Source organism: Panulirus ornatus, chromosome 19 (assembly GCF_036320965.1).
Source record: "Panulirus ornatus isolate Po-2019 chromosome 19, ASM3632096v1, whole genome shotgun sequence".
Classification (NCBI taxonomy): domain Eukaryota; kingdom Metazoa; phylum Arthropoda; class Malacostraca; order Decapoda; family Palinuridae; genus Panulirus; species Panulirus ornatus.
In genome coordinates this window covers 69,311,041-69,332,682 of record NC_092242.1, presented here as the reverse complement: position 1 = coordinate 69,332,682, position 21,642 = coordinate 69,311,041, and the positions used below count along the sequence as shown (strand labels likewise).

General features: G+C 37.3%; 1 protein-coding gene across 4 annotated transcripts in view; it reads left to right on the top strand.

Moving 5' to 3' along the window:
• Positions 1–1,166: 1,166 nt before the first annotated feature.
• Positions 1,167–21,642, top strand: part of LOC139755659 (5-oxoprolinase) — an 83,021-nt gene continuing 62,545 nt past the window's right edge. For 2 of the 4 annotated variants that reach the window (XM_071674290.1, XM_071674288.1), the window contains exons 1-6: positions 1,167–1,430; positions 5,371–5,562; positions 9,998–10,239; positions 14,524–14,686; positions 18,161–18,246; positions 21,156–21,357. In XM_071674290.1, coding sequence (XP_071530391.1) covers positions 1,269–1,430; positions 5,371–5,562; positions 9,998–10,239; positions 14,524–14,686; positions 18,161–18,246; positions 21,156–21,357 — 1,047 coding nt within the window. In that variant the 5' untranslated portion in view covers positions 1,167–1,268. Of the gene's footprint in view, positions 1,431–3,766; positions 3,786–5,370; positions 5,563–9,997; positions 10,240–13,040; positions 13,203–14,523; positions 14,687–18,160; positions 18,247–21,155; positions 21,358–21,642 lie in introns of those variants that run through there. The other 2 variants (XM_071674289.1, XM_071674291.1) reach the window with 2 other exon arrangements.

The window sequence follows — 21,642 nt, the reverse complement described above, 5'->3', positions numbered from 1 at the left end:
CATAGTCATCGAGTTTTCAGATGGTGTATGTTGAATAACGATATTGAGAAGGAATTGTCACTAATCTTCCCTGCGCATGATGGGACGCTGGATTTCGAGGAGAGTTAGCCAGTGTGTAATGTCATGATCAACATTACGCATTAGTGGTACACTGATATAGCACATTTCCTCCCAAAGCTATTCTACATAAATGAAGTTCAGGGGTCAGCTGAAAAATCTCTTCCCACCACTTGCATTTGGTTAGGTTTCTACGTGGACAAAACATAGCTTAATATTGCCAAGGAAAACGTTTTGGGGCAGTCGCTTATTAGAATTTGGTCGTGTATGTGTGTGTGTTTTGGGGTAATGAAATCTCTTAAGATCGTGATGGAAAGCTCATGAGTGGTGTATAAGAACACATTTTATCTAGGTCAAAGCTGTTTTGAGGTTATCTGAAAGTTAAATTCCTCCTAGCATATGTCAGCTTTTCAAAAACTGAATGCAACGGTCGCGCACAAGTCAATTTCACGATGAGATCGGCGACCAGTTTTTAATAAATTAATGCTATTTGATAACAAATTCCTACGAATTCCTACTGCGAAATTCTGCCATGAAGCATCGCTGGGGAATATCGCTCACCACGTATGTTTGTTTGCCAATACTGTTATTACCTGTTCCTACAAACTTTGCATAGTTTTTAATCTTGGTTTCATGTTAAGCCAAATTTCTAGTCTTCTGTTGAAGATTTCACCACTCCGTGACTCCAAACAGAGCACAAGAAATCACTTTCACCAGAATATTCCCCATCGTATGCACGAAAGACTTCCTGACGCTTAATTCTATTAGGACATCACCTTTCTCCAAGCTGTACCAAAAGTTCAGCCGTCTCTCGTTTGGTGCTGTTTCCCTAGTTAGGGAACATTTTAGTGGGTGAATAGTGTGAAGAGGACACTCCATCTCCTCACGAATGCTGATTTTCTCCTCTTGTATCATTCTACTAACACTATGTCATCAAGAAAACATCTTGATATACTTTCTCTTGTTTCTCCTGCCGATTAATTGACGGTTTGAGAAACAGAATATTAGTTAATCGTTGACTTCATTGTATCATGAGATTAGGCTAGTTTTTGGCTATTATTTGGACAGCTATGGCGATATAAGTAGTATGTGAGGTGGCAACTCTGGGGAGTTACTCCTGGCAACTCTGAGTCTGGGAAAGCGCATGTGTAGGAGTACCGATACCACTGAAGAAGATTATAAGCTATTGAAAAGAGTGACATATTATAAGAATGAATGATAAATTTTGTTTTGCCATAGATCGAGGAGGCACATTTACGGATGTATATGCTCGCTGTCCAGGAGGAACTGTTAAAGTTTTAAAGTTGTTGTCTGTCGACCCCAACAACTACAGTGATGCTCCAACCGAAGGAATTCGACGAATCATTGAGCAGGTACTCATAAAGAAAGATAGTACTATTTATCCCTACAGTTTATCTATCCTTCATGACCCTAACATTAACGAGTTAATTTTTATAGATAGATAGCTTTAAAGTGTATTAAAGCTAAAAGCAAAATCCCATACTAATATCCCTTACAATAACAACAAAGAATCCTAATAGAAAAATTATATCAAACTTTTATAAAAACAAAAGGCGTTTATGTTCTAAACATTCACTGTAGAAATAGATTTCATAAACTATAAGGACTTATTTTCAATTTGTACAATTAACGTTCTGTCATCACTGATACGGCTCTTGATCTATTTCAAGATGAGATACGGCCCTCGCTGAAAATTAGGAATTAGTTTTATCAATCAACTGAAGAATTCACGCACTATAACTCGTTGTTTGGTTAAATAATCATTGTTAAGCACTGAATTGGCAACTGAGTGCGTTTGTTTTAAAGTCGTCACGTCAGCTGATGCTACCCCCAGCCAATCAGCATGCAGAATTCTTATTATAACTGACCAATCATAAAGTAGTTGTTACCAGCTGATCGATGTATATAAACAAAAGCATGTGTTTCTCTAAAATACCATAATGGGGCTATGATCCCGGTATGCTTTTACAATTGCGCTTATTGATATATGGTAAAAGTGTTTTTCAGGCATTTCCTTACTGACGTATAAAGAAATTTTAATATTCGTTGTAACTAGGACGCATCGTGACAGGTGTCACAGGTGTCTATAGATTTGAAGTCCTTTTCTTTCCTTATTGCTATCCCTGGGGATATGGGAGAAAGAATACTTCCCACGTATTCCCTGCGTGTCGTAGAAGGCAACTAAAAGGGGAGGGAGTGGGAGGCTGGATATCCTCCCCTCTCGTTTTTTTTTTTTTTTTTAATTTTCTAAAAGCAGGAACAGAGAAGGGGGCCAAGTGAGGAAATTCCTTCAAAGGCCCAGTCCTCTGTTCTTAACGCTACCTCGCTAACGCGGGAAATGGCGAATGGTATGAAAGAAAGAAAGTAGTATTGAAATTATTGAAAGACTAGCAAATGCTTTTATAGTAATATTGAAATAGTATTGTGACTATGTCATGTTTCCATCACCTCTACCCTATCTTCCCCACCTTATCCTGTTGTATTGGTTATTTTTTTGGTCCTTTTGGGAGGCTTTTAAGTGCAAGGCCCCATAGAGTGGCCTGTCTCACTAACAAGTATGGTTTGTAAAACATTAGAAAAGAAAATCAGAAAATAGATTTATGAATACTTGCTCCTACGAAACTTTTTAATGGGAAGACATGGCATAATGTGAAAGGAGGTCCTGCTAATAGATCTTCTAGACTTCTATAACAAGATGAGCTCCTTTGCTGAATAGAAGAATATCTTATTAGAAGGAGACAAAGCACATAGTTTAATAAACTGAGTTGAAGTGGGCTGGGATTACAAGTTGTGCATCACAAGGCTTGGTATTGGGCCTTCTGCTGTTATTGGTATATATAAGTATTGTGTCTGATGAGTTGAAATCATGTGTAAACATGTTTGCATATGATCCCAAAATTATAAGGGAAACAAAGAATGGTGATGATTGCATCAGCCTACAGGGAGACCAGGAGAAACTCCTAAGTTGGTCAGTTGAATAGATGATGAGATTAAGTCCAAATAAGTTTAATGTGATAAGGATGGGACAGGGTGAAAGAAAGCCTCATTATGATTATTACCTAGCAGGAAATAGCTAGTGGGAATCTTTATGTGAAAGAGATCTAGGGGTTGACATCATTTCTAATCTATCATGAGCTGCATATTAGGAGAGTTGTGAAAGAGGCAATTTATTTACTGCCAAAGATAAGAATTGCATTCAGATGTTTAGACAAGTACATGTTTATAGAATTATTCATTACACATATCAGACCAAAACTGGATTATGCCTCACAAGTCTGGTCACTGCACTTAAAGAAGCACAAAGATATGATTGATAGGGTACAGATAAGAGAAGCTAAGATGGTATCTGAATTAAGGGAATTGAGCAGCAAGGAGAGGCTGAGGGCTACAAAGCTCTCCACTGTGAAGGATAGAGAGGGGGAAATCTGATAAAAGCCTGAAGTTTTCTAGATCAGCTGGATGATACTAACTGTTCTTCAATAGATGCAGCACCAAAGCAACTGGAGGTCATAACAAAAACTTGTTAGAGGATGTTACAAAATACTGGTTTAGTGTAAGATTAGTAGGTGGTTGGAATACATAAAACAATGAATCAGTGAATGCTGGCACTTTACAAAGCTTTAAAAGGTTGTTTGCTTGATGGCATAGAAAATTCAGAAGATGAGGCCCCATGAGAGTAGAACTCTTTTCCCATACTACTCAAAAAGGTAGGAACTAAAACAATATTGTATTACTATAGCAGCATTCTTGATTTTAAAACTTAGGTTATGCCATCCCAGGATTAGATTTTATGTGGTCAAAGCCTCAAAATTTTCAGGTTCTTTCCTATTGACCTTGCTTGATGTTCAGTGGATGAGTAGCACCCAGAATTCTGACCTGGAGAGAAAGGAGTGTCTTTGTCATGGAAACTAGGTTTTCTTACAGAGCCATTGTTGAGAGTGATTTTTTAACAAGAACTCCTTTCTTATTCATGTTTGGATGGATTGATCCATTGACCCATGACCAAAGAATACTGGAAAATCCCATATCTTGACTAATGTACCCTGATGCAGTACATATAATGTTTAGTACTTGCTTCAATAGCGCACATACTAGATTGAAATGGAACAGAGAAGATTAAATAGGCCCCTGTGCAAAGATATCATGCATATAATGAGAATTGCACATTTTAGACACAGATTTTGAATACCCCTAATTGGCTCGATCTGGTCCTTACAGTAGAACACTGCAAGAAGATACACTTTTATCATATACATCCTGTAGAAGCTGTCTTATACATCCTTTAGAAGCTTTCACTAAAGTAAATCAGGAAGATTTTTGACACCCTTCGCATACCTTTCTAAGTTGTTACCTTATCCTGGGGAATCCTCCTTAAGGAGAATTAATCTGTAGAATTATCATGATTCACAGCTGTAGGTTCTTTGCCTTAGGGTTATTCTTGTATGAAGGTTTTTCTCTAACCCAACTTCTTGTGAATATGCTCTTAATGCTAGTGGGACAGACTTCAAAGGAGAGAAATGTAGGTTTAGAAGGTCTCACCCTGAAGTTGTGTCCTATGAACAATGTGCCAAGTTTTTCCTCCTTGCTTAGCCTTTCCTCCTCTTTTGAAAAACTGTTTTCTTACCTTCTTTGACCATCTTCAGCTGGCACCTTGTATCTGTTAAATGTATGGACTTCAGGCAATTGTCATTTGCAAAGGTTGAATGTAGGCTTCAGCCTCCTTATTGAATAACAGGCTGAACAACCCCTAGCCATAATATTACTGAGAGAAGTCTTTCAGTGTTCACAGGACACTGTTTCAGAGAGTTAAGGCTGTTTGATCATCAAAACCTACAATTTTCATTTCAAGAGTTTTTCTTTGAGAATATAAGAGTTGACACAGATCTTCTCAAGCCCCAGATTTGGATGCTATTACAAAGAAATATCAAAACTAGTGGAAAAATAAGAAATTATATTTTGATGGCTGGTGGTTTTCAGTGTATCCAACTGAATATTACAAAAGTATGAACTTTTCGTTGCTCTTTCATAAAGACTTTACTTGTATTTACACAAGGTGGAAACAATTTTGCATTACTTCAAGCTTGTATAATGAATTGATGAACATGGAAGTATCAGTTGATCTATACATCAGTGACACTGTACCATTGTTGATAACTACTATATACCCAGTGTGATGGTGCATAGCACAATAATATGGATGGTATTAATGGTATCGTAATCAGGCAAAAAATATGTAACACAAATGGATTCTTATTTTCATTACGTATTTATGCATGAACTGTTCTCTTTTAGGAGACTGGTAAAAGGGTGCCTCGAAATTCACCAACAGAAACAGACAACATTGGATGGATACGCATGGGCACAACAGTTGCTACAAATGCTCTTTTGGAAAGAAAGGGAGAACGGATGGCTTTAGCCATAACTGAAGGTTTTAAGGATCTTCTTCACATTGGTAACCAAGCACGCCCAAATATATTTGATCTGGTAAGTGACTTGTAAGATAGAAAGTGAAACAGTAGGCCATGGTCAACAGCCTTAGTGATATAGTGAAATGAGTAAGACTAATTTTCTTTTGTTAGTGATTTTTCTTCTCTTGAGAATTCTTAAAAACTTGTGATTGCCCCTCCAGTCTTGCCTGTACTACCAGTTCAATAAAATTAGGTGTCAGGTTGCCCCCAGCAAAATACCTGCTGTCTCCTAAATATCTGTAAACTTAATCATATCCTGTGAAAAACCCTGATAAAGCTAGAATTATTATTATTTTAATACTTTACTAGTGCTGTCTCGTGCACTTTTTACCAGCTTATAATCAAGTATGTTCTGTCATTGAAGTAAAACAGCTTAAGTATAGAATGCCTCTATGTTGAAAAGTTAAAATGAAGTGCTCTACTGCTGCTGTTTTTCAGTTGTCTTGAATGAGGATGACAAATACCATTGTCAATAAGTAACATCATATATTGATTGAATTAATTACATTTTTGAGTTTTTTTAATCTGATCCAAATAAGCTTCAGGTAGTTGAGATAATGTCAGGTTAGAGACAAGGATGAACTGCGGTATGATACAGAGCAGTGATCTCACTTGGTCTTGGGTGATATTATATAAAAAGTATCTCATTACTAGTGACAATGTAGGGAAATGATCTCTAACTCAGTTTTGGTGATGAGGGAGTCTGCTAATTAAAGTGAAACATCAGTTGGATTTCAATGAAATAAGCATTCACTTAGTGAAACTTATATACACTCAATTTTAAAGAGTTTGTAAGTCTAGAAAATTATAGTTAGCTTTGGAACAGAGATAGAGGACCTTAAAGTGCTGTTGCCTGATTTCGATGGTGATGAGAAATTGAGGTGAAGTCTTTGCTTTGTTTCAGCCAGCTTCATTCTTGAACCTTAGAGGTAAGTATTGATTGGGCTGCTGAGCAGTGTAAATTATTTGTTTTACTTGTGATTAAACTTTCCCATGAGTGGTGGTTATGCATGAAAATGGTAGTCTGGACTTTTGTAAATGTTTTTAAGTAACACAAAGAGTATCATGGGTGGTTAAGACTTCAAAATTTTCCTCTTACATTCCCTTCATACTTTGTGGGTTGACCACATTGGTAGTAAAATGTCTCCATAATGCTGGCATACATAAACTTTGTGCTGTTTATGGATATAGTAGGGAAGAGAAGCAGGAAAATAATTTTTAAGTAAATAGAATGGGTACTGATATATATTTTAGAAAATATGTGGACCTAGGGAGAACAAGACTAAGGTTTTGTTTTTATGACTTCTAATATGTACTTCCACAAAGCTTGTGGAAGATGAAAGTCGGCAAGGCAGCAGGTTTGGATGGTATTGCAGTGGAATTTATTAAAAAAGGGGGTGACTGTATTGTTGACTGGTTAGTAAGGTTATTTAATATATGTATGATTCATGGTGAGGTGCCTGAGGATTGGCGGAATGTGTGCATAGTGCCATTGTACAAAGGCAAAGGGGATAAGAGTGAGTGCTCAAATTACAGAGGTATAAGTTTGTTGAGTATTCCTGGTAAAGTATATGGGAGGGTATTGATTGAGAGGGTGAAGGCATGTACAGAGCATCAGATTGGGGAAGAGCAGTGTGGTTTCAGAAGTGGTAGAGGATGTGTGGATCAGGTGTTTGCTTTGAGGAATGTATGTGAGAAATACTTAGAAAAGCAAATGGATTTGTATGTAGCATTTATGGATCTGGAGAAGGCATATGATAGAGTTGATAGAGATGCTCTGTGGAAGGTACTAAGAATATATGGTGTGGGAGGCAAGTTGTTAGAAGCAGTGAAAAGTTTTTATTGAGGATGTAAGGCCTATGTACGTGTAGGAAGAGAGGAAAGTGATTGGTTCTCAGTGAATGTAGGTTTGCGGCAGGGGTGTGTGATGTCTCCATGGTTGTTTAATTTGTTTATGGATGGGGTTGTTAGGGAGGTGAATGCAAGAGTTTTGGAAAGAGGGGCAAGTATGAAGTCTGTTGGGGATGAGAGAGATTGGGAAGTGAGTCAGTTGTTGTTGGCTGATGATACAGCGCTGGTGGCTGATTCATGTGAGAAACTGCAGAAGCTGGTGACTGACTTTGGTAAGGTGTGTGAAAGAAGAAAGTTAAGAGTAAATGTGAATAAGAGCAAGGTTATTAGGTACAGTAGGGTTGAGGGTCAAGTCAATTGGGAGGTAAGTTTGAATGGAGAAAAACTGGAGGAAGTGAAGTGTTTTAGATATCTGGTAGTGGATCTGGCAGCAGATAGAACTATGGAAGCGGAAGTGAATCATAGGGTGGGGGAGGGGGCGAAAATTCTGGGAGCCTTGAAGAATGTGTGGAAGTCGAGAACATTATCTCGGAAAGCAAAAATGGGTATGTTTGAAGGAATAGTGGTTCCAACAATGTTGTATGGTTGCGAGGCGTGGGCTATGGATAGAGTTGTGAGCAGGAGGGTGGGTGTGCTGGAGATGAGATGTTTGAGGACAATATGTGGTGTGAGGTGGTTTGATCGAGTAAGTAATGTAAGGGTAAGAGAGATGTGTGGAAATAAAATGAGTGTGGTTGAGAGAGCAGAAGAGGGTGTTTTGAAATGGTTTGGGCACATGGAGAGAATGAGTGAGGAGAGATTGACCAAGAGGATATATGTGTTGGAGGTGGAGGGAACGAGGAGAAGTGGGAGACCAAATTGGAGGTGGAAAGATGGAATGAAAAAGATTTTGAGTGATCGGGCCTGAACATGCAGGAGGGTGAAAGGAGGGCAAGGAATAGAGTGAATTGGATCGATGTGGTATACCGGGGTCAACGTGCTGTCAATGGATTGAATCAGGGCATGTGAAGTGTCTGGGGTAAACCATGGAAAGTTGTGTGGGGCCTGGATGTGGAAAGGGAGCTGTGGTGTCAGGCATTATTGCATGACAGCTAGAGACTGAGTGTGAATGAATGGGGCCTTTGTTGTCTTTTCCTAGAGCTACCTCGCACACATGAGGGGGGAGGGGGATGTTATTCCATGTGTGGCGAGGTGGCGATGGGAATGAATAAAGGCAGACAGTGTGAATTGTGTGCATGTGTATATATGTATGTGTCTGTGTGTGTATATATATGTGTACATTGAGATGTATAGGTATGTATACTTGCGTGTGTGGACGTGTATGTATATACATGTGTATGGGAGTGGGTTGAGCCATTTCTTTCGTCTGTTTCCTTGCGCTACCTTGCAAATGCGGGAGACAGCGACAATGCAAAATAAAAATAATAATAATGATAATAAAAATATGTACTTAAAGTATTTTCATATAATTTTTATATTATTGCTTCTACCTTTATATATTCTCTGAGCCCATTAGTGAGCTGATAGAAGTTTTGCTTGTAAGGTGTATACAAACATTGTATTTAACTATCTCTTAAAAAGTAAGCCCCAAATTACAGTACTGCTGTGGGTTCCACAGCAACTGCAAATGACTGACCATTACTAGAGTAAATTAGATCAGATATTTTATCTGAGGTCATCATTAGATTACAGTATCTTACTTAGATCTATCTGCATGGCATGTACAAACAAGATCTTAACCAGCAGCTCTTTTACATATATATGAGTAGCTCTTTGCTAAAGAAAATACCGTTTCTCTGGAATATCTAAACCAAAAGTATGCAATCTCCAATTTCTTATGTTCTCTGCTTAAAGTACTTCCTTATTTAGCTTGTTTCATGTATCCACTACTCTTTCATCTCTTACTTTAGAGATATAGGTGCACATTTTTTTCTGACTCTTCTCTTCCTTAGTTTCTTGATGAGTCCTTTAGTTTATCATTTTGTGTATTTTTTTTAAGAACTGGGGAATGTCATTATTTTCAAATCTGTTAAGGAACTTGAGAGTTATTGGTGATATAATTTTCTGTTTCTGTTTGTTTACTCATCCTTTATTAAGGAATTTTGGGGAATTCTGTGTTTTCTCTTAGCTTTGATATCTTAAGGCACTAATTTGCTATAGGGGTCCCCCTCATTCTCTCATATCCAACGTAGTGGATGGTTGTTGCTTTTCCATAATTGATGATGAACTAATTTCTTTCTTTTCCTGTCATTTATTTTTCATGATTCACTCTTATGTCCATTCTCTTCCCCTTTTTATAAATGGTATTTTTCATCAAATAACTAAGTTCACTTAGCACAATCAGTTGGTGACTGCTTTATTTCTTAGATCATAAAGCTGATATGCAAAATCTTTTTATCTGATTTTTCAGATTTTGATGTAGTTTATCATATAACAAAACCTTACTGAGATGGCCTGTATAACTGTTTAGAGATTTTTGTATGCCTCTCTCCTCTTAAAATTTACAAATAGGGTTTGAGATGTAGATGAAAAGCCTGAATGCATTTGATGCTAAAGAAGAATATCATTGATTATATTCTTATACTGCATAACTTTTACAGAAAGTACTATGTCCTGATGTACTTTATGAGGAAGTTGTAGAAGTAAGGGAACGAGTGGTGCCTCGGCAAGATGTGAGTGAGAGTGAAGCAAGTAACAACCAGTGGAATTTGAGAAAGGGATCAACTGGTGAAGAGATACTAGTAGTCAAAAAACTAGATACAAAAAAGCTATCCCAAGATTTAACTAAAGTTCTGGAAAGAGGCATAAAATCACTAGCTGTGGTGTTAATACATTCTTTTATGTAAGTACTTAATTTTCCCATATGTTTACTTGTACATTCCCTTTCAGTGATTTCAACCGGGTACACTTTGTGTAAATGAACCTTGAATGTCTGCATGGCATCAAAATTTTAATTTCTAATGCAATTGATGTGTCTTTTCAATAACATTATGCTATAATAGTGTTGAGAAATTATTATAACAAAATTACCTGAAATAGTTTTATGATTAGTGATCTTAATATTGACCATTGTTAATCCAAAGATTATAATTTCTCCAGTTTTTGAAACTGTATAACCCCTTGTCTCATGATTGCAATTCACAAGAATCACTGAAAAATTTAACTTGCTAGTTCTATCTTGACATGATTGTAAGGGATATATCAGGCATGATAACTGATGAAGTGATATATCTTCCTATTCACTGATATCTCATGAGCACTTTTTGACATAGTCAGTCTGAAAGTTATATTTCACCATGAAACCATGAAAGGTATTACTCCAGAGGCCACATGGGACCTTCAGTCCTCTTTAGCTGCCTTTGTCAGAGCTTGCACATGATGCTACCACTATTAATGATTTTCATGCTGTACTTATGCTTGATGTTGTTGATCCCTTAGCACATAATAATTTTTTCTTACCAGAATTACCCTCAGTCAAAACCATGTTTTGATGATATGGCCAACAGTTTGAGATTTGCTTATCCTTTCTCTCTTGCCTCCCTATCTATCTATCTATCTATATCTCTGATGCCTGTTCCCACCTGAAACACCCTCAAGGGGTTGGCCATGGCAGTACAGTCTACATTACTGAACTCCTGTGCTACTTCTTACCCTTTCTTGCCTCATCCCTAACAGGCCAGTGGCAGAAGGTAACTTCAATGCAGTATTTGCAGAGGCTTCTACATACTGTTTTGCTAATTACTTCTACCTAATGGTTTAAATTGATGCTCCTGCCAAAATGTTCCTACCTACTACTTCCATCTATTACTCCTTCCATCTAGCCAAAAGGCAGAGCAAGCACATAGTGCTCACTGAAGGAAAATCTAGAGTTATGAAGAATGAGTTGAGTGAGTTCAGTGTTGTAAACCAATAAAGACAAATTTAACAGCAACAGACTATCAGGAGTTTTTGAGCCTGTTTAGGATAGTAAAAGGGCATATGAATGTTTCAAAGAAAAACTTGTAAACTTTTTGTTTAAGGAGCAGATCATGGTTGTCATGGATTTGAGGCTAGATATTTGTCAAGTATGTTATATGTATCTGTGGTACTGCTTTCAACTACTCTGACCAATAAATCATTCCACATGTTAGCAATCCTGCTGTAAAAAAAGTACTCTGCCTTGTTCAAAGTAAAATGTTTGCCCAGGAATCTGTATCCATTACTACAAGTGAAACAATTAGATCTATCCTTAAGGAGCTTGATAAATTGAGATAACTAAAGCCTCTGAAAATTTTTAATACCTATTTTAGAAAACCTCTTAACTCTTTCTTTTTTAAGTTGGTTATTTTGTTGGCTCTTGTAGGATCTGTTTCTCATTTTGGAAATCATGTCTATATCTTTCCTGTGTCCTATCTCCATTCTGTCTACATGTTTTGTTTTTTCAGTTGGAGTCACCAAAACTGAAAAACACTCAAGAAGGGGACACACAAATGAATTGTAAAGAGTGAGGGTAATTTTCTTTAAATTGCATTCGAAAGCTCTAACTATGAATCCAATAATTTGTGAGCCATTTTTTACTCCTCTGCACTACTTACTTGGCTATTTGTCAATAGAGATTATTGAACCCAAGTCTTTTTGCTCATATACCCTTTGAAGCTCAACCAAATGTATACTCTAGCTTGCTCTCTTTTTCTTACTACTGATATGTTTAACATCCCTTATTAACATCAAAATTAGATTTCCACCTGATAGCCGAGCCCATTAGTTTGCCTGTCTTCTAAAGCTGCAGACATTCACTTTTTGTCTTAGATTTATATACCAGCTTGATGTTATCTGCAAATTTTGTTATCATACAATACAACCTCTTACTTGTATCATTGATACAGATCAGGAAGAGGATCAGTCCCAAGACTGATCTCTGTAGCACACCGCTTGTTACATCCAACCACTCTGAGGCTTGACCATTAATTGCTGCTCTTTGTCTACATCCAGTCAACCAATTTCCTAACCACACAAATGCAACCCTATATGTATCATGTAATTTATCATTTGCTGGTAACCTTTTATGTAGAATTTTATAAAATGATTTTTTTTAAAATACCAATAGATGATGCCAACTGCTAGTTTTTTCATTATACTTGTTGATTTAATCATAATAGAAATCAAGCAGATGATGGTTTTTATAAATTTACTTGCCATAGACATTTAACTAATTGGACATTAATTTCCGGGCAGTGATTTACAGTATTACCTTTCTTGAATTTCACTATTACGTTGGCAAACTTCCATTCCTCTGGAACTTCCCCTTAGCAAGTGATTTATTGAAAAGAGTTGTTTAGGGCTTAACTATCTCATTCATAATCTCTTTCAACGCCCTCAGATAAAGCTTATCTAGGCCTGCCATTTTATCTGCTCTGTTCTATCTTTTGGTGACAGTGTTTCTTCTTCAACCTTTGAGTCAATATATTGTAGAACATACATATATTTTTCTCTTAGTAGTGAAACTAAATTTGGGACATAAGTTATGTCTTCAAAAGTAAATACATATGCATAATTCATTTAAGAACATTATCATGGTTTCACTCTCTTGAATTGTCACCATTTTATGTAATTAATGGACTAGTTGACTGGGTATTGATATTTTTCCTTCTAAGTTATGATAAATCTCAAAATCTTTTAGGGTTTTGGATATTGATGATAATTATGATATAGAGTATTAGAGGGAGGGGAGTTAGGTGCCTTTGATGGTTTCATGATGGTTACTGTCCTCCAAGTTTCCAGATGTTTGGAATTTTGTTGGGAAGCCAGAAGTGGTTGCAGATCGCTGTAAGTACTTGGATTGAAATTATTTTTTTTTTTTTTTATTATACTTTGTCGCTGTCTCCTGCGTTTGCGAGGTAGCGCAAGGAAACAGACGAAAGAAATGGCCTAACCCCCCCCCCATACACATGTATATACATACATCCACACACGCAAATATACATACCTACACAGCTTTCCATGGTTTACCCCAGACTTTTCACATGCCCTGCTTCAATCCACTGACAGCACGTCAACCCCGGTATACCACATCGCTCCAATTCACTCTATTCCTTGCCCTCCTTTCACCCTCCTGCATGTTCAGGCCCCGATCACACAAAATCTTTTTCACTCCATCTTTCCACCTCCAATTTGGTCTCCCTCTTCTCCTTGTTCCCTCCACCTCCGACACATATATCCTCTTGGTCAATCTTTCCTCACTCATCCTCTCCATGTGCCCAAACCACTTCAAAACACCCTCTTCTGCTCTCTCAACCACGCTCTTTTTATTTCCACATATCTCTCATACCCTTACGTTACTCACTCGATCAAACCACCTCACACCACACATTGTCCTCAAACATCTCATTTCCAGCACATCTATCCTCCTGCGCACAACTCTATCCATAGCCCACGCCTCGCAACCATACAACATTGTTGGAACCACTATTCCTTCAAACATACCCATTTTTGCTTTCCGAGATAATGTTCTCGACTTCCACACATTCTTCAAGGCCCCCAGGATTTTCGCCCCCTCCCCCACCCTATGATCCACTTCCGCTTCCATGGTTCCATCCGCTGCCAGATCCACTCCCAGATATCTAAAACACTTCACTTCCTCCAGTTTTTCTCCATTCAAACTCACCTCCCAATTGACTTGACCCTCAACCCTACTGTACCTAATAACCTTGGATTGAAATTGGTCTTAATTTTTTTGTGTGGAAGATTGATATGTTGTCAAGGCCAGTTGCTGGGGAGTTCTTTCAAATTTTTATTGTGTTATGAATGTCAGCTGGAGTGAAATGTGGGAAAGCGGTTGCTTTAGGGTGGATTTTGTGTCAGTTTTTCATGATTGTTCTATTTAGATTAATGGATGGTTTGAGGCTAATTTTGAATAGTGTTTCATAAGTATGTTTGAGTGTTCTTGAGGAGAGGAGGTGTTAACTCAAGTTAGAGTTGCTTTATATGTGGGGTCTGGGATGATTTAAGTGTGGATTTTTTATTGTTTACCTGAGTTGGTTGTTATTGTGTTTTATTCCTTTGTATTAAGGAAAGGGTGCCTTTATGCTGTTAGTGTAGAGAGTTGATGTACACATATGCACTTATATTTGATTCATTTTATTTCCAGGTACAAAGACCATGAGGAGAAAGTTGGAGCCATTGCTCAAGAACTGGGATTCAGTCATGTATCTCTTTCCTCACATGTTATCCCCATGGTGAAGGCAGTCCCTCGTGGCTTCACTGCATGCTCTGATGCTTACCTCACACCTCACATCAAGTCATATCTGGAGGTTAACATTCACATAATGAATTTAAACTCTTGGCTGTGAAACTTCATGATTAATGTATGATGACCATAATACAATTTTTTGTTTACAGTAAACTGAAGACACATCTTTCTGTACCTAGTTTTATAACAGACTTATGACTATACCCAATCCAACATGCATTTATGCTTTTAACTAACAATAGTAACTTCCTTATCCCTGGGGATAGGGGAGAAAGAATACTTCCCACGTATTCCCTGCGTGTCGTAGAAGGCGACTAAAAGGGGAGGGAGCGGGGGGCTGGAAATCCTCCCCTCTCGTTTTTTTTTTAATTTTCCAAAAGAAGGAACAGAGAATTGGGCCAGGTGAGGGTATTCCCTCAAAGGCCCAGTCCTCTGTTCTTAACGCTACCTCGCTAATACGGGAAATGGCGAATAGTTTGAAAAAAAAAAGTAACTTCCTTATTTGTTATACTATTAAGCACCATCCCAGTTATGAGATGAAATCAGATTCATCCATCAGTCCAGACTCTCATTGCCTTGGTAGATGGTAATCATCCTTGCCCACAAATAACTTGGAAGAAGCATTTGAATGCAACGGTGAATCATTGGAAGCTCTTTGAAGCTCTATTTGTATAGATAGGAAGAAAATGATACTTACAGGTTCTTTGCCTTTCATAGACTGTTATAGATATAATTTCAAAGCATTTGGAAAAACAATTCAGCTACATTGTTCTAGGGTAAATTATAATTTTGATAGCATCATGAGCCTTAGAATTTTTACAGGCTTAACAAGCTTTATATGCTTGTATAATCCATTCTCTGTTTTAATGATCTACTGTATTGAGTTATTCTTATTGTTTGAGACAAAATATAAAGAGACAATGAATAAGTTAGGGTGAAATCATTAGTAGTCTTCCTATGTGATGCATGAACCTAACGATGCTGGGTTTGAGGTGGTATGAGGCCCTGCACAGTCATACACCCTCACGCACACTCCCTTGGTTAGCCCATAGATGTTTATGGTAGTAATGAATTTGAGACACCAAAAATTTTGATCTTCAATATTTTTTCTCTCTTTGCAAGAATTTGTTCATGAAAGATTGTATTAGTGTATAAACCAGATTGATAGTGTTATAAGAACTTCACCATTATGAAGTGAGTTTCTTTCTATGTGATACCAGTTTAGGCCTTATTTTTTTTACATGCATTTGTTTATGAATAATTGCTATGTAATACTGAAAGCTCCAGAAGGTCAGTATCATACAATATCACCATAAGGAATTGAGTTTTTGAGATGTGCGCTACTTCTAGTGTGTAATGTTCATGATAATTTGATAATCAGTTTGTGATGATATTTTTGGTCTTACTTTGTCTTTTTCTACTTGCAACTGTTCTTATATCATCATCACCACTGTAGATTGATGAAATATAGAAAATTTGATAAGATAAATGAAATACCAACACAAGATATTGCATTTGTGTGTAGATTAGTAGAGGATGGTATATTTTATTCCTACCTGCTTCGTAATTATGCGACTTTTTGAGAACGAGTTTTGCTTGATGAAGAGAACTGTTAGACATCTGAATCATCACTACCCTTTTCTCTGGTATCAAAGCCATATCGATGATTACACTGGCCGACAAAGATTTCTTCCTGTGGGAAAACTATCTGTTTCTTATGTATTTTTGCATGTTGAAACTAAATATGTCCTCAGAATTTCCTATGATCCATAGTTTTTTGTTCCAGCATACTCACATATCATTACGTACACTATATATGTACCAGTGGTCTATGGAGTATTTGAAACAAAACATTTTGCAAACACAACAATTTTCATTGTTTATGAAGTGCAGTAGCTTCGTTTTGAAAGCACAAGCCTAAAGCCTAGATAAATAAGTTACCAGGCCCTGCAGAAATGCCTTTAGAAATGTTGAAACATTCAAGCAGTGCCCATTCTTGAAAATCTTGAAAATAACAAGTAACATTAGGTCAGAAATTGGATGAGATCGGTGGGTCTCCTTTGTTCTGTATGGGATGCATGAAGACATTCTTCTAAGAAGAATGGAAATTTTGTTTTTAAGATCAGTGAAATGTGCAGGTGAATATTGGAGCTAGTCCAGAGGCACACTTGTGTATGAAAGGAGGTGTGCCATCTAAACAATAGCCTTGCCCATTCATCGATGGGAGAGTACTTTAAAGACTATGTATGCGGAAAATATAGGAGAGTGCTTGGGATCATTGGGTGCAGGTAGGGGAAGACAACTAGATATAGATTAATCTGAGGTAAAGTTAGAGGAGAATAAGGTACCCAAAAGAGTGGCTTTATTAGTAGGAGAGTTATCTGTGCATTGATCAGGTCAGAGGAGAGGAAGGTTGAGTTACAAAAGTTGTTAGAGATACTTTTAGTTAAGGACCAGAAAGATTTATTTGTAGATGGGGCCAAATGAACACACTTTTTGTGATGGTGCACTAGCCTCAACAAACAATAGCTTTGCAGTGAATCCAAGCGGAAATAAAGGCAGGATGAGATTAGGGAAGGAGTTTCTAGGGTATTTACACTCTGTTGGATACACATCAGATAAATAACAATCAAACCATAACTAGGGTTAAGGGTTTATTGAAAGAAGGGATGTAATAATCTGCTCCAGCCATGGTAACCTCCATTATAGGAACAGCACAGCATCTTGACTGGCAAAGTGGCACTAGTCCCAATTAAAGTCCATATAATTGCAGTACAAGAATGACTAGTGAGCTCACCCAAAGTTCCAGGGTTAGTGTTTTTAGAGGGATAAGGTGTGGACAAGCCCATTTGGAAGTGATGTAGTAAAAAGGACCTAAAGGGGACCGAAGTAGTGTAAGTGCAATGGGATGGTTCAGAGGTAAAAGCTGAGATTGAATATGTTGGAAGAATGGTCAGAATTGATTGGAAACTCATGTTGGGTGTTTAGTTATTTGTTCTGATTCATTGAAGAGGGAAAACTATAGGTCTTGATGTATCAGGGATCACCCTAAATAGAGCCTGACCAGTCGTGAGGTGCACATTGAAATCCCTTACACGGTAGAATTCAGTGCATGGATATGAAGAAAGCGGTGCTTTGTGGCTAGAGGTCAAACAGTTGAATAGTTGAATGTAGTTGGAGAACTTTAGAAAAATGTATAAAAAATAAAGCAAAGCTCTAGAAGGTAAAGAAATTTTGAGCTGTATGGTTTCAGTGTTAGAGGAGACTCAAGAGCCATGAGGCTAACAATGAGTGTTTTTGTGCTACAGTAAGCACAAACATTACTCTTGAAATGGACAGATGATCATGAATGATGATTACACACACACATACATGGTTTGTTTCATTTGAATATATTGACATAGTAACCACTTTGCTGTTTAACAGAAAGCTTCTTTTATATTAAAGGAAAGCTGCACATAACCTTACATATATTCATCCAAGAATCAAGATTGATTTTCATGATTGTAATTTTTTGTACTTTTTGTCGTAACAGGGATTTTCATCTGGTTTCAAGAATCATCTACAAGGGGTCAATGTTCTTTTCATGCAGAGTGATGGTGGACTTATAGAAATGGACAGGTATGTAGGAATGCCATTGGAATATATGGCTATCAACTGCTACTTTTCATCACACCAAAAGCTTTCATCACATGTCAGATATTTAGTATCAAATAATACACACTTACAAATAGAGCACTAAGAGTATCAAAAAGAGATCTTGCTCTCTAGTGATTAGAATGCTATTCTATCCCAAAATGAAATGCATCCATGAAGATTCATATGCAAGCTACCTTAAAACTTTTGAGATTAGCATATGATCACTCACACAGCCTCATTGACCACATGGGACCCAGTAGGTCTTATATGTAATTGTTTGGAGGTAAGGTGGCAGGAAGCAGCTAACCACTTCCATAATTCTCTAGGTCCATCTGCTTTAGTGTGCTTCAGCTGCCTGTGGAGTGATGTCAGCTTTTAGTGTTTTCCTTGATTACGTAGCAGTGGATGAAAGGTTGAGAAATGTGCTTGATGATAGAGTTGTGACAGATTTTTTTTTGTTTTTGTTTTGAGATTCTGACTATTTTGCAGTTCTTGTGAATATGAGGATCAGGGTGAAGTGAAAGTATGACATAAGGAAGAGTGGAAAGGTAAAAGTGTTGGTAAGGGAGATAAATCAGAAAGAATGTAATGAGGAATATGAAAAAAATTTGACCAAAAGCTTACATAAGTGTGCAGTAAAAGTAGTGATGCAGTCATGTGTGAATGAGGTGTTTACAGTGCTTAGAAAAAGACTGTTTAAGGTTGTAGAATTAGTAGTTGGATACAAGGGTGTGAGATATAAGAATAAAAGTGGAAATTCAAGTTGATGGATGAGATTAGAAATGCTGTCAAAGAGAAGAAAAGGGCTTATGGTAGATCACTCAAAAGCAGTGTACTAGGGAGGGAAGAACAGATGTGTAAAGTGGAATGATAAGAGGCTGATGGTGGAAAGCAAAGAAAGATTAGATGAAGATTTTGGAAGAAAGATGAGTGAAAAGGAAAATGAGAAATTGTACAGGTGTATGAGAGATTTGGTATAGCAGGGAATGTAAAAGGAATGAATTGTGGAGTGGTAGAAAGGATGAAACGTAATCTTTGAGGTGGTTTATGCATGTGAAAAGAATGCAAGAAGGGGAGTTTACAAGGTGATTGTATGATAGTATGATTAAAGTGGTTGGTGTAAGAGGAAGATGACCTGTACCATGGGGAAATAGAGGGGAAAGTATTGGAGGGAGAGAAATAGGGGAAGTATGCATAGAATGGTGTATGCAAGGGAGGCATGTAAGGACAAGGATATGTGGAGACTCTTTTGCTGTGACCACCACCTTGATGGGAGTTCCTTGAGGGAATGGATGTCAGAGATATAGATAGATGAATAGTGCAGAAAGAACATAAATATCTTATAGATACTAGAGATCTGGGTGATTATGCATGTTATTATGAAGTTGGTGTAGACAGTCACAGAATATTTCGTAGGTGCATTGTCTTAAGCACTCAGTTTTGCATTCTCATGCTAGACTAGGGGGTAGGAGTGTCTTTGATTGTAAATATGACATAGGATGCCTTCATTTGCTATATCAAAGAAGAACAGGAGGGAAGGTATCTTTACAGTAAACATTTTGACTTTCAAGTGAGCTTGGTTTCACAGTGAATGTGAAGGATGTATGGTGAAAGTAGAAAATTTTTAACGAAGCTGGCACATTTATTTCGAATAAGAATCATTTAGATATGTTGTACTTTTGTCGGTGGACTGAACCAGGACATATGGAGTGGCTAGGGTAAATCATGGAAAGGTCTGCAGGATCTGTTTGTGGCTATGGTTTTGGTACATTGCACATGACAGCTAAAGAATGTATTTGAGCAAATGCAGCCTTTCTTCATCTGTTCCTGGCACAAATCACCAGGGCAGGAAATGGCGAACATATATGAAAAAAAGAAAAAAGTTATATACTCATAATGAACTGATATGATTATGGCTAAATAGAGCATTTATAATGAATCTGGTCTACTTAGGTATCATGTAGCACTTAGGGGAAAGATAGCTCAGTGTTCAAGATATGGAGTACTTGTATTGAACTTTTTATTTACATGGGATATACTGTGCTCTTGTTGAATATGGAGCACTTACCATGAAAATTAAATACAAAGAGGGAAGCTGGTGTGCTTACATTGAAAAATGGAGTACTCTTCATGCAGTGAATCATATACAACAAAAATGGCATCCTGATTGGCATATTCCATACTGTTGATAGTGCTTTCCTGTGCATTAGACAAGGTGGTGTACTTTTGTTGTTTTTATTGCTTTGGTCTCATTTTCTCTTTTTACTAATTTTATCCCTTGGAACAGGGGAAAGAATGATACATGTTGTCTGCATTTCCTTGAAAGCAGCTTTGAGGAGCAGAAGTGAATGGCAGGAAATCATCAGCATTATCACATTCAAAAAGTAAGGTTGGGTGAAGCCAAGCAAGGGTTTTCCCGTGGCTCAGTCCTTTGTTAATGACACCACCTTACTAAGGTGGGAAAGGAGAGAAGGTTTGAAAAGGTGTTTTATGAATTTTCAATACAGGAAAAGTATCAAAAACCAGTTTCTAAAATTCATTATTTCCCAAAATGTGTCATCTAGCTCATTCTAGATTACTACCAACTTGGAGCTTGAGTTTTTAGTAAATGACTTCAGAAATGTTTATTAAATGTCTTATTTTGTGTATGTATACAAATGCAGGTATTACAATTATAGAATTTTTAGAATTTTCATTTGCTGCATAAAACAGTCTGTTAGGATTGCAATGTGTTCGCATCACATTATTTGGTCTATATATCTAAAACCTAGAAAATTCCATTCACCACACATCGCATGGTCCTAAGGAGTATGTATTTTTGATATTCTACCTGTACCATTTTCTTCACCAGGGACAGATCTAAGGTCACAGTTTAAACATTTGTGTTTCAGATTCAGTGGGTCTCGAGGTATTCTTTCAGGACCTGCAGGGGGTGTGGTTGGCTATGCCATGACCAGTTACAACCAGCTTGGGTGCCAGCCTGTCATAGGATTTGACATGGGTGGCACATCAACAGATGTATCCCGCTATGCTGGAAAATATGAGCATGTATTTGAGAGCACAACAGCTGGAGTTACTATACAGGCTCCACAGGTGAGCTGTGATGAAGTATTTGTTGGTTGATATGTTTAATGCAAATGAATATAAAAAGAAATAGAAATTTCTCTACTGTAGGAGTAACAATAATGAATATGACTTTGGGCAATAGTCAGTATGATAGAATAAAGTGTATCAGCATTTCTGATTTAGAAGGTATTTCAGAGATTTACATTACCAGAGGTTCAGAAATGGTTAATGATTGCCTATTATTTTTATTGAAAATTGAGGTAAAGGAGAGTATGCAAAGGATATAAAGGGAAACATACAATTTTATGAATG